We start from the raw sequence: 13,618 nt of genomic DNA, 5'->3' as shown, positions 1-13,618 counted from the left end.
GTACAGCTGACCCTCTCAAGATAAAAATAGTCACGAGGAACTGTCTGCTCTGCTAAGAACTTTTAAAGGCACAATTAAGGTGTTTACAGTAGTCTCAAACAAGGAAGGTTCATGTCCATTGACAGGGTCAAAAAAGCTTTTATAGACACAATGTGTGAGATCTTGACTCCTTAAGGAAATAATCAAATTTGATTGAGCATTTTTGAGTAGTACTTTTTCATATTTTACTATGCCAAACATTATGATAACATGTACACATACTTTAGGGGAGTAAAGACTAAACAGATGTGTTAAAAGTAGGTTGAGAAGGTGGAAGAAGGTTGCACGCCATGCTGGCTTGTTTGATTTTTAACAGAGTCTCATGTAGTCCAAGCTGGCTTTGAACTTACATAATTTGAGATCCTGATTCTCCTGCCTCCATTTCCCAAGTGCTGTGATAATATATTCAGCTCTAACTTACTATTAATTAGACATTTTCAAAAAGAGTCAAGTGCTTACACTGCCTGGGAAAATGGGAGTATGTATTCACCCTTTCCAATATCCTGGCATGAAGGTGGGAGGCTGCGTGTGCTCGCTGACTTGATTAGGTTGAAGGAGGCTGAAACAAACCAGGTTATAATTGGTTAACTATTGATCTGAGAGCTAAGTGACAGTAACTACTAAGGTGAGAATCGTTAACTTGTAGCACAGGAAGCAAACAGGGCAGGGGTGGTTTAGCGCAAATCCTGCATTTGCCTTCCAATGTGCACTTATTAACTGGATTGTCTCGGTGACACTGATGGGCTGGTACAGTGAAGACAGTGGTTGATGATGCCTCAGAAATTGGTCTCATGTCTGCCTGAGTAAATCTGCATTTTCCACTTTGTTTTCTAGTACCATAACAGCTTGGGGGAAAGACCATGAAAAAGATGCTTTTGAACACATAGTAACACAGTTCTCATCAGTGCCTGTGTCTGTGGTCAGCGACAGCTATGACATTTATAATGCTTGTGAGAAGATATGGGGTGAAGACCTCAGACATTTAATAGTATCGAGAAGTACAGAGGCGCCACTCATCATCAGACCTGACTCTGGAAACCCGCTTGACACTGTACTGAAGGTAAATCGTGGTGTGATTGTTAAGATGCCTGTGCACCGGCTGCTTCACTGCTTCTCATTTGTGTCACATCATTTCAAGACTCTGGAAGTCTCCTGTCTTTCAGAGATTTGCCAAGGCCACATGTTACTTGCAGTGAAAGGAGATAGAGATTAGTGATGTGGGATGACCTTCTGTATATGTGTTGCTTTTATTGGTTGATGAATAAAACTGTTTCGGCCAATGGCTTAGCAGAGTAAGGCAAGGTGGGAAATCCGAACAGAGATGTAGAAAGGGTAGGTGGAGTTAAGGAGATGCTGTGTAGCTGCTGAAGGAGACAGATGCCAGCACTTTACCTGGTCAGCCACAACCTTGTGATACACAGAATAATAGAAATGGGTTAATTTAAGATGTGAGCGCTAGCTAGGAATACACATAAGCCATTGACCAAGCAGTATTGTAATTAATATAGTTTCTGTGTGATTATTCGGGTCTGGGCGGCCGGGAAACAAGCAGGCAGTCTCCACCTACAGGTTAGTTTATTTACATATTGTCAAGTAGACAATTAAGGGCCAGTGACTGTTTCCTTATGTGCCCTCAGAATTAATCACATTACCATCTTAATCTGGCTGGTGCTTTAATCAGCATCTTGTGGTTTATTCCATTTATTAGAAGTCGTTGTTAAACCTCTTGTTAGAACAGAAGGCGTCTGTTCGGGGTAATTCAGAGCTCCTCCTCAGGTCGTGCTTGACTAGAACTAGGCCTGTCTCTGAGCAGAGCTGCCTCTTAGTGTTCAGGGCCTGTCTCACAAAGTCCATCCCGGCAGGAGTTGATTGATGCCTTCTAGAGAACCGCTGTTGGTGCTTGACTCCAGAAAGTTTCCTTTAATCTCATCAAAAAGAAAAAATACCACCGGCGGCTCTGACCATCTCTGTTGGAAGGAGAAAATGACCCACCAAGGTTGAGAAACGTGCAAACAGTGTAGGCCTTCTGTCTGGAGCCTCCCTGTACGACTGTTCTCGACTAGGGAGCAGATGGCTTCTCTCTCTCTCGTAGGAAGTGGGAGCATAGATTAATGAAGTCTTTTTTGATTCTGTAAACGGCTAGTCTCAATGTCTTAGCCTGAAGTGTTAAACTTTTGACAACTAAACAGCTTTTTTATTTCCATTGTGGTAGTTATAATAAGAAAGCCATTACGTGGAACTTCCATTAGGATCTTTTTATGTCAGGAAAGGCAGTGATTGTGTGGAAGGGGTGTAGCCGATAGGTCTTCTCCGGCCCTGACCAAGTTTTCTTGATCAACTTCAAATCTGTGTTTAAGGGTTTACGCTGTGATAAAATGCTGAATGGCAGCCATTGCATGGAGTGGCTTAAATATCACGCAGGCCAGCTTTTCTGGAGCAAAGAGCTTTGGGCAAACTGCACATTGTATGCGCTTTGTGGCCGTCTTACTCTCTCAGCTCTGTGGCTCACTGTCAGACGAATGTAAACCAAACAACTGTTGGCCACAAGCAGAGTGAGTCCAAATCAGAGGCATAATTAGGAGTCTGTTGTGCCATACCTTACATGCTTCTTTAATATATATATTGTTTCAATAGTACAGATTTTCTTTCTTGAATCTGTATAATTTGAAAGATGTGAAGAAAAAACCCTGTGTTGCGCTAATTTAATGGTATAAATTGATGAAATAGGAAAGCACACACCTTTTTCTAATGTGGTTAAAAGGCATTGCAGCCATATTTTATAAAGGTTTATATGTGGTTTAAGATTGTTTAAGTCATTGAACTTTTATATTTTCAAAATTGTGTAGTAAAGGAAAATAATTCCTGGCTTGGGGAGGTCCCCTCTCCATCATAGTTACTTGTGTTGTTTTTTCATGCAGGTCTTAGATATTTTAGGCAAGAAGTTTCCTGTCACTGAGAACTCAAAGGGCTACAAGCTGCTGCCCCCATACCTGAGAGTCATTCAGGGAGATGGCGTGGATATCAACACTCTGCAAGAGGTAGTGTGCTCCACTTGAGTGATCTTGACACAGCTTTTTTGGTTCTTAAGTAGCCCATTCAAATTTAAATGCAATTGTGAGCTTATTTTGAGTATTTAAGATGGTAAACACCTTTGGTGTTTTGAAATAATAGTAGCTTAAAATACAGAAATGGCAGCCAAGACCTGTTCTCCAGGCCTCAGTAGCCACCTTCTGTTGTGATTCTGAAGAGAAACAGAGTAAAGGCTTTTGTTTGAGCCCAAAGTATGTATGAGAGTTGTCAGCATGACACAGTCTTTCAGAGGGATTATCTAGATCAGGGTGGGGGGCTAATGGTTCCAGGCCCCCGCACTCTGCTGCCTTTCTCAGTGCCCCCCACCTCTCTGGAAATGGCACTGTCCACGGGGACTGAACTTTCCTGCGTCCGTTCACAGTTAAGAAAATGCCCCTCATACATGGCCACTGCCAGTCTGATCTGAGCAGCTCTGCAGAAGTTCCCTCCGTGTGTCTCAAGCTGACCATGTGTGACAAGTCGTTCTTTGGATACTCGTGGGTGCAGGGAGAATATCTCACACTGGTTCTTCCAGCAAAGCAGTGTGGGGACACAGGTGAGAACATCATACCCAGAGGACAGTTCTTGATTTTTCATGCTGGAAGTTAGTCACATGTGGTTTTAGAAACAGGAAAAGGAATTAACAGTTTCCTCTGTGTACCCACTTAAACACATGATACGTGACAAGCACTTGCTCACTGGAGCACAGGTCATGGAGGTGGTAGTAACGGACAGTTAAATCCTAAGGACTCCTCGGCTAACTTAAATACTTCAGTATGAAATACGAAAATGCATTATGCAATAAGAGTGGTAGTTTGTCCGTTTACTTCCACCTTGATTTTTTTTCTTCTGGTTTGTTTGTGAGCGACTTTGGCATGTTGCAGAGTGGAGAACAATTGAGCTGGCATGCCATAATGTGAACTGTCCTGGGAAGTGACCACCACGGGAGGCAGGAAGGTAGTTTGGTTCAACACAACGAAGTAGCCAGTGTTGACTCAGACTTCAAGACTCTGGCCCCAAGTACTTTATTTTAGGTGTGTTTAAGCACAGCACAATTCAGGGAAATTTCTTTTCTGATCAAAACTCAATCCTGTGTGTACAATAAAGCTTAAGATACTCTTTGTAAAGTACCTGTGATATCTTCCATAAAGACAGGTTCTGTAGATTGGCAAGCTATGGTCCCGGCCGCAGATAGTGCAAAGAAAGGTCACTAGGCTCTTAACCACATCTGTTCCTAATCTATTTAGAGACAATCCTGTGTGTTTAATTCCTGGTTCCCGTGGTCCTTATGTGTGAGCACAAGACTCTCCGTGCCTTTCTCAGGGCACAATAACAGGCACAAACCAGGATTTGTATAAAACATAAAGGAATCGCTTTGAAGGAAGCTGTGGTCTTTTACCGTAATTCTTCCCAATGAAAAACATATTTTGGTTTAAAAAGAAAAGCATAAATAGACACAGACACACACAGGAGAATTGATGGGTAGAATTTTAAGTTTTAAAATGATTGCATTTCTCAGGGTTGGATTATTAACACATGATGGCGTTTGGGGTTTGTTTCTTTTTACAGTGTTGAAAATCAAGAGAAAAGATCGATTTGAGACTTAGTGTGCAGGGAGAGCATAACTGGCCTCTGCCTTAATCACTTTGAAAATTCTTTTTAAATTGGACTTTTAAACAGAACATGGCTTTTCATGAAATTCAGAAATGGTTAATAAATTTCACTTTGTTTCATTATGAAAGTGATTGGATTTGTTTGTAAATTAGAGGTACAGGATTGGTAAATAAGCCCCACGCAGAGAAACACAAATGCGCTGATACCACGGCTTCATTGTAGTTTTTAAATCTTCCCTTGGAAGAACTGTGTGCCGTGCAGGTCTCTGCAGCGGGCTCGTAGATAATCCTTCTTTCACAGTGACCCAGTCATAAATCATAACATCTAAAGTGTTTATGCACTGAAATGAGTCAGCCAGTGTCATTGTTAGGTACAAGTGAGCATTATGTGCTCCTGTTGATGACCGCTGACCTGTGCCATACAGTAACTTACATGTGCTAACACCACGCACCGTGATGTATTGTGATGTTAGAAACCCCTGGAGTCTAGTCATCTGGGGCAAGTGTTGCAGTTTTTGTTGCCGGCATTGGGCAGTAGCTTTGAGGTGACTGGGAGGGTTCAGGAAGCCTTAGGTATATAGAACCAGTTTTCTTGCTCCTTTACTCCCGGGCCTGACTGCATTGACTACACTGAAAATCTGCAAGTGAGCCCTCCTTCCACACATCCATTGCAACCCGCATGGATATTTCCAAAGCTAATGTGTGCTATTACCTGCTGAGGCTTCTCTAAGTACTGACTGGTACGGACAGCGTGGGGTCTCAGTGTCGCCCTTTGAAGGTAACTTCCGTTGTCTTCCAGATCGTTCATTTGCTTGTTTTTTATCTTCCAGATCGTAGAGGGAATGAAACAAAAAAAGTGGAGTATTGAAAATGTCTCCTTTGGTTCTGGCGGAGCTTTACTACAGAAGTTAACAAGAGACCTCTTGAATTGCTCCTTCAAGTGCAGCTATGTTGTCACCAATGGCCTTGGGGTGCGTCCTTCCGCTTTCCTTCTCCTGTGTCTGGGAAGGGCACAGCAGTGCAGCAGTCAAAGACCAGTGTGCTGCTGGGCTGTCGGGTTGATGGGAGCTGCCTAAGACCTAGGGAAAGAAAGATGTCTGGTCAGGACAGACGTGGGAACCAGGAAATGATTGAAGACAGAGTGTAGGCCAGTCATCGCCGTTGCTTTGCCATGTACCTTTCTATCAAGAAGTTGGTTCTGTTGAGTAAGATCATCAGCTAGCCTGGCCGTTGCATGCTGAAGATAATCAAGTCCGCAGTAATCACTGCAAGATCCTATTATAAGGGTGGAGTTTGAGCTTCTGGTTTTAATACCAGAATCGTTCAGTAATCATAGTATAGTTGGGATACCCATAGAGACAGCTGACCTGAGCTATTGGGAGCTCATGAACTCTGGACTGACAGCCAGGGAAGCCTGTATGGGACAGAACTAGGCCCTCTGATTGTGGTGACAACTCTGTAGCTTGGTGTGGAGAGAGACCTTGCTCAACCTTGATATGTGGGGGAGGGCTTCTTCCTGCCTCAACTTGATGTGCCAGGCTTTGTTGACTCCCCATGGGAGGCCTCACCTTCTCTGAGGAGTAGATAGGGAGGGTAGGTAGCGGGGGAGGGGAGGCTGTTGTTAGTATGTAAAATGAATTAAAATTTAAAATGAAATTTTTAAAATATAAATAGGTGAAAACCCTGAAGAAAACCTGTACTGTCTTCACCCTTCTTTGGAGAATCCGGACTGTCTTCTCTTTTGCTCTCCCAGGCCACTGCCATCTGTCAGGGCTCTGCCTCCACCTTTCTGGATCTGTGTGTTTATCACACTGCACTGTCCTCAGAGTCTGTAGTCTTTCGTTGTTGTTACTGAGTTAGGGTCTTACAGTGTGGCCCTGACTAGACTCGAATCTGTAGTAGTTCTCTTGTCTGTGCCGCCATGCCCAGCAGGTTCTCCAGCTTGGGGCACAGTGCGTGTTTATCTTAAATACTCTAGTTCTCTATACAGTGTATAAAGACGTGTGTTTATTCGTTGGTAATGTAAGGGCCACATGGTAAATTCTCCAAATCGCTCTGTAAAAGCCGGTCAGAATTTGGGTTTCCATACCGTGACTATTTTGAAGGAAAACAGGCTAGTTAATGGGTCACGTGAGGAGTGAAGTTAGTTATACTTGCAACACTATAGGTAAGTAAATAAAATAAAAACCAGTTCTAGCCAGGGATCCCGCCAGCCTGCAGGTACTGCAGCTCTGGCAGCTTTAGAGACGTGGATGATGTTCAGCATTTCTCTCGATTTCTATTTCAGGTTAATGTCTTTAAGGACCCAGTTGCTGACCCCAACAAAAGGTCAAAAAAGGGACGATTATCTTTACACAGGACACCGGCAGGGAACTTCGTCACGCTGGAAGAAGGAAAAGGAGACCTTGAGGAATATGGCCATGTGAGTACCTGTTGACTAGAGATTTTAATGGTAGTGAACTGGCTTTTCAAAGGGAAAGGGGGGGTTTTGTATTATACTTTCACAGTTTTGTGACATTGAAATAATTTTTTTTCACATAGTGGCCAACATGATAGACATTGATGGCTTTTATGTATGTTTTTATATTTGGTCTTAATCTTACTGTTAGCTATCAGTGAATGATTTCTGAAGAAGCGTAGCAAATAGGACTTTTTAAATGTTGTTCTTCAACTTCACATGACTGTGTTAAAGTAAAATATAATTTTATAATGGACTAATTCCAAACCCATTTGAAAGGAATTGTTTCTTTAGAACTTAATAGCCATTTCAGGTGGTTTTCTCTGGTCTTGATTCTCATGGAATTATGAGCTTAAAACAAAAAGAAAAGCAATAGTAACATAGAAATAGAGTGGGCTAATTCAGATTATCTAACTAGCAAATGGCAGGGCATCACAGTTTTCTGATTCCAGCTAACCAAACTGGAAAGAACGTGTAACATGTGTGCAGTAGGCCGTGTGCTCAATGGCTTTCAGCATGAGTACACGTTACTGCACTCAGTGTTTGAAGAGTACCCGTCTCCAAGCCACTAGATGGAGGGGGATGCAGTTTGAGAGAAAAAATTTCTCTTGCGTGTTTATGTTCTTCAGACGTGAGCACCCAGCTGGTGCTGTTTCTGCAGTCACTGTGCAAATATGACCATCTACGACAGTTGATTTCCTTGTCTTTTAAGGTTTGGAGCTGGAATTAATAAATAATCCATCTTTGTATGAAAATGATGTGAACTTGTAGATCAGGTTTTTAGAATTAAAACTCTTTATGTAGTCCACCAGCAATTCTTTGGGTAGATTTTACATAACAAATGGAGCTGCCAGGGTTCTGTGGAATTGGGCCATCTCAAGTGAAGCAAAGCCAGTTGAGACTAAGTCAGAGGAAACACGGATTTGAGAAGTGCCCGAGCATCTGTCCAGTATTATGGTGGTGCCCTCTGATCATGGAGGCTTTTAAACACCAGCATTTCCCTGGTAGTTTATATTGAAATTTACTAAAGAAAGTGCTGCGTATAGGTGCAGTTTAGATAGCAGTGAGTGTCGCGTGTGCTATAAGGAAATTCAGATGAGTTTCAGTGGACTTTTCTTACATGGAAACTAATTCAGTCCTCATCTTCTGTTGATGTTTATCCATGACTTTGCAGTTACAATCTTTGCGTAACTCGGTCACCACAAATAAGAACAAAAAGTGTCTGTTTTTGTATGTTTCTGTCTTGGCTTTGGTTTTTGGTTTTTGCAATTTAATGGCTTGCAAATTTATTAAACATCTAGATTGAGGAAGAATTTTTTAGCAGGGACAGTGGTAGTTATTCCTAGCAAACGTTTAGTGGTACAAAAGTATGTGGGCATCTGGTGTTTTGTTGCTCCTTTTTAAGAAAACTGGCCTGAGAATGGTTATCAAATCTCACTGTTGTAAGTGGATGCTCTCAACAGCTTTGTGTTTGACCTCTTAGGTAAATTGGTCAAAGCACAATTCAGAAATTTAATGGTCTTTTTAATGATAATTTACGTTCTGCAGGATCTTCTCCATACGGTTTTCAAGAATGGAAAGGTGACAAAAAGCTATTCATTCGATGAAGTCAGGAAAAACGCACAGCTGAACGTCCAGCAGGACGAGGCGCCGCATTAGGCCTGATTGCTGTGTGTGCAGTGTGTGTGCATACATGCACTATGTGTGTGCTTGTATGTATTCAATAACATGTTCATTGTACAGATGTGTGGGTTTGTGTTTATGATATACTACAGCCAGATTATTTGTTGGTTTATGGACATACTGCCCTTTTTATTTTTCCCCCAATGTTTAGATGATCTCAAATTAGGAAACACTTATAACCATGTACAAGATTAATGCTAAAGTAAGCTTTTTAGGGCCCTTTGCTTATAGATAGTAACTCGGTCTGTGTTGGCCTTTTCACAAATCACAGAACCAAGAAACTTTTATATATAACTGCAGATCACATCAAACAGATTTGCATAAATTACCATGACTGCTTTATGTTTATATTTAACTTGTATTTTTGTACAAACGAGATTGTGTAAGATATATTTAAAGTTTCAGTGATTTAACGGTCTGTTTCCAACTTTTCATGATTTTTATGAGCACAGACTTTCAAGAAAATACTTGAAAATAAATTACATTGCCTTTTGTCCATTAATCAGCAAATAAAACATGGCCTTAACAAAGTTGTTTGTGTTATTGTACATTTGGAAATTATGTCAGGACATATACCCAACAGAATTACTAACCTCACTGCCCTTGTAGAATATGTATTAGTCATTCTACATCGAAGAGAATTATGGTTCTTACTCGAATGTCTAGGCATTGTACAGTCCTATATCTTGGTCATTGTATTGTACCAGTGAAATGCCAAATTCGAAAGGCCTGTTCTGCAATTTTATATGTCAGATATTGCCTGTGGCTCTAATATGCACCTCAAGATTTTAAGAAGATAATGTTTTTAGAGAGAATTTCTGCTTCCACTATAGAATATATACATAAATGTAAAATATTGAAAGTGGAAGTAGTGTATTTTAAAGTAATTACACTTCTGAATTTATTTTTCATATTCTATAGTTGGTATGACTTCAATAAATTGCTGGAGTGGGTAGTGAGTGTACTTATTTTAAATGTTTTGATTCTGTTATATTTTCATTAAGTTTTTAAAAAATTAAATTGGATATTAAACTGTATGGATATCATTTATTAATTTTAAATTAAATCCTCAGTAACTAATACTTAAGCAAGTTCTTGGTGTTATCCCCAATGGAAAGCATGATTGTTTATAGAAGAATCTTCCATAACCAGAGATGTAGCTAAATTTAAAATATCCGGATCAAAATGTTGATGGTGATTTACTGCTAAACCCTGATTCAGCCCCTGCATCCAACACTGGCTTCTTCGGGGTGACACCTGACACTGGGTCAGCGCTAAGGCCCTGCAGGCCAACTTGGCACGGCTCCTCTTTAATTACATACTGTCTAAGGCTGCCTCCCACTTTCATGGCAGAAATGGAGCAGTTACAATAGAGACCACACAGTCCACAAAGTCTGGAATGTTCACGCTTTGTTCACTAAACACTGACACAGAAAGCTCACTAACCTGTGTTCTAAGAACAGGAGCATGTCTTTGCATTTTAAGAGAGATGTTGGTTTTTCTGGGAAGGAAGAAGCTGAATTTTATGGAGTTTCTCTTGTTCTTTCTCATTCAAGTATCTGATACTAGAAACCTGAATTGGAAAAATTTTAACAGCTTGCCCTTAAGATGAAATTTTAAAAGCCATAAGTCATGAGCATACCTCTGAGAACATACCTCTAATGTAGTGAGTTCCGGTTTTTGCAGGTGATCCTAGAACGTACCAGAAACAGAAAGCATTATTTACTTTTAGTAATCCTTGTCCTATAATACATGGTCAAAAAAAAAGTCTTAAACTGACTTTAATCAGCCTGGGCATGGTGTGGTGCATGCCTGAAATCCCTGAACCAAATCAGACAAGGATCAGAAATCAACATCATCCTTGGCTACATAGCAAACTGCAGGCCAGCCTGGGCTGCCTGCGTCCACTACATAGCAAACTCCAGGCTAGCCTGGGCTGCCTGCATCCCTAAGAAAATTAAAGTGTACCTAAGGTTAGTAGTACTAAAAAGACTTGTCCCAGGTGAGTATCGTGGTAGGCATTGGTAATCCCAGTACCTGAGAGGTATACACAGAAGAACCAGCCTGAGCTGAGTAGGCCCTTGTCTCTGCACAAGGAGACACACAGCATCACAGAATGCTGCAACGAACCTGTCGTTGGTGTGGTACTGAGCGGTCCTCGTGTTCTATGAAACCAAGCAGCTCCACACGCCAGTTTTATCTTAAGAGATTTAGTAAAAACTAGAAGTTTGCATGTGTGCACATGGGCCCAAGAGTGGAGTGAGCCATTTCTCTCGGCTCTGGTCCCCTTGAAGCTGATGAAAATTGAATTCTGCCACTAAGCAGTATTTGGCCATCCCCATTCTGAATACCAAATTGCTGACAGAAATGTCAAATGGGGTTGTGCTGTGTGTCACCGTTGGATTGGCCTAACCCTTCCTGACAAAAGCAGATCACATACACAGATTTAAGACGCTAGATTTGCAGTTGACGTCAGCCTCAATTCATAACTTTAGGATTTTGTGTTAAGTGTTATTTGTACCCTATATTTAAAGTAAAAAGTTTTTATGGGTAACCCTTTCTTGAAATAAACTGTTATGAAGAGAGCTTTTATAGTGAAATCCATCTTAGAAAATTAGAAAAATAGCAAGGCATTCGTTGTTGTGTTTACCGTAACTTAGAAGTCACGTAAACTAGTATTTTGTAGGTTTACATTCCTTTTTAACCCATTCGGTGGAGAATATCAAACTTTCTCCCAAGTTGTATGTTAAGTCAATTCCAATATGTACTCAGTATCAAAGATAACATGTAATAAACATGGAAATAAAGTTTAGTTCTGTTAGTGAAATGTTAAATTTGGCTGTGTGTGTCAGATAAATGCCATTTCCAGGCCTGCCTCTTCTAGGTGCTTCAGAGTCAGAGGGTGAGAGGAGGGTGCGGAGGATGCTCCCGTTTTCCACCTTCCGTAGCTCTGGATGGCATGGGTAGAGGGTGCGTGCATGCGTGTGTGTGAGAGAGAGAGAGAGTGCGAGCCCTCTGGAGACGGAGACGGAGTGTGGAGCAGGAGGCGGCACACACACACGCCACATTATCTGGTTTGGAGATAATTTTGTTGGAACAAGCTCTAGCCAGTCTTCAGTCATGGTCGTCGTTCTGCACAGGGCAGGGTTGAGTAGTTGAACCACAGCTAGAGTCTGCAAGGCTGACCTCGTCTACCACCTTCCGTTTTCCAGGGGAAAACACCCGGCTAATAAAGGAGGACCCAGGAGCAACTGGCAGTGAGCTTTGAAGGTTCAGTGGCAGAGTGTGAGCAAGCAAGGGATACTGGCCAGCATCAGGCAAAGAGAAAGGAAAGTGTGACTACAGTTACAGGAAGCTATCTGCAAAGATGAGTTAGTAGGGGGAGAGAGGAAGAGAGGGAAAGAGAGAGAGAGAGAGAGAGAGAGAAGCTTGCTGCACAGGCATGGGGATCCAAGTTCAAATCTCAAGCACCCAGAAAAGATGGATGAGTTGGGCATATGCCTGTGATCCCAAGGTTGTGGTGGAAGCAAGGCTACCAGACCCGGCTAACTGGATGACCAGCCAGTCCCGCTAGTCAGGAAACCCAGGCACAGTTAGAAACTTCTGTGTATTCCATCCTTAGCTCCCGAGGTAGTAGTTTCAGAAACATATAAATGAGAAAGAAAACTGGCACTATTGGCCCCAGATTACCTTGTATGTCGTTCAGTAGTTTTTAACTTTCTCTCAGGTCACAAGCCCAGGATTTGTGACTTGGTGGACAGGGCCAGGGCAGACATGATGGACAGAGATGCTGCTGCAGAGCCAGCTCCCCAAGTCTACCCTTCCGGTTAGAGGTGCGCCAGCAGAACCTCCAGTCCCTGGAGTGCTCGGAGAAAAGCTGCTTATACTCAGAAGATAATTTAAAAAACAAAAACCGTTAGGTTGCCATTGGGGTCCACATCACGTTCTTGCATATTATGGGAAGGTCAGACTAAGAACACAGATTGAGCTAAATGGGCAGAATCCCTTATGTGATGGTAAAAGTACAATCATAACATCGACGAGCTGTCAAAATAATGTTTAAGAAATATGAGCAGCTACAGAGTGATCACACAGAACACTGTGAGCAAACACGGGGACTTCAGACACTAACTTTATGAGACAGATTAATATGCTCATTAGAAATTAGAAATCACTTTGAGAGATGCCAAGGAGTGGATTTTAAATGGTGTAACATTTGAAAAGAGAAGGGATGGAATGAGAATCTTAAGATGCAGAAGCTACAAAGGGCAGTGGTTTGGAAGGTGGGTCTGAAGGAATGGCTCAGTACAGAAAGTACTGCAAGTTAAGCAAATAAGCCAAAAACTGAAAAGGCTTAACATTGGTCTCAGGAGTGTTCTAGAAGCAGGGAAGATAAAGTTTAAGAAATTGGACTTCAGCAAAACATAGTACAACACTGACAACACATACAAGCAACACACATATATACAAATACATGCACAACACATACACGGGCAGGTATACTGACACATAAAACCTAGGCCAGTGCAACAGAATAAATACATGCAGCTGCCTGATAGCTAACAAGTGCCAAGACAGTATAGGAAAGACAGACGGTGTAGGAAAGACAGACAGCCTCTTCAACAAGACAGTGTAGGAAGGACAGACAGTGTAGGAAAGACAGACAGCCTCTTCAACAAGACAGTATAGGAAAGACAGCCTATTCAACAGATAGTGCGGAAAAGAGGTGCCTAAGTGTAGAAAAATAAACTCCAAG

At 41.8% G+C, this 13,618-nt stretch overlaps 1 protein-coding gene across 1 annotated transcript in view; it reads left to right on the top strand.

Moving 5' to 3' along the window:
* Nampt (nicotinamide phosphoribosyltransferase) overlaps positions 1-11,696 on the top strand; it is a 28,286-nt gene extending 16,590 nt beyond the window's left edge. The window contains exons 7-11 of the mRNA XM_085697759.2: positions 874-1,099; positions 2,958-3,077; positions 5,552-5,692; positions 7,009-7,143; positions 8,728-11,696. Coding sequence (XP_085553885.1) covers positions 874-1,099; positions 2,958-3,077; positions 5,552-5,692; positions 7,009-7,143; positions 8,728-8,838 — 733 coding nt within the window. The 3' untranslated portion in view covers positions 8,839-11,696. The remainder of the gene's footprint in view (positions 1-873; positions 1,100-2,957; positions 3,078-5,551; positions 5,693-7,008; positions 7,144-8,727) is intronic.
* The last annotated feature ends 1,922 nt before the right edge of the window (positions 11,697-13,618 follow it).

Source organism: Myodes glareolus, chromosome 11 (assembly GCF_982192425.1).
Source record: "Myodes glareolus chromosome 11, mMyoGla1.1, whole genome shotgun sequence".
Lineage (NCBI taxonomy): Eukaryota > Metazoa > Chordata > Mammalia > Rodentia > Cricetidae > Myodes > Myodes glareolus.
Note: the sequence above shows the minus strand (reverse complement) of the source record. Positions and strands in the feature narration are given on the sequence as shown.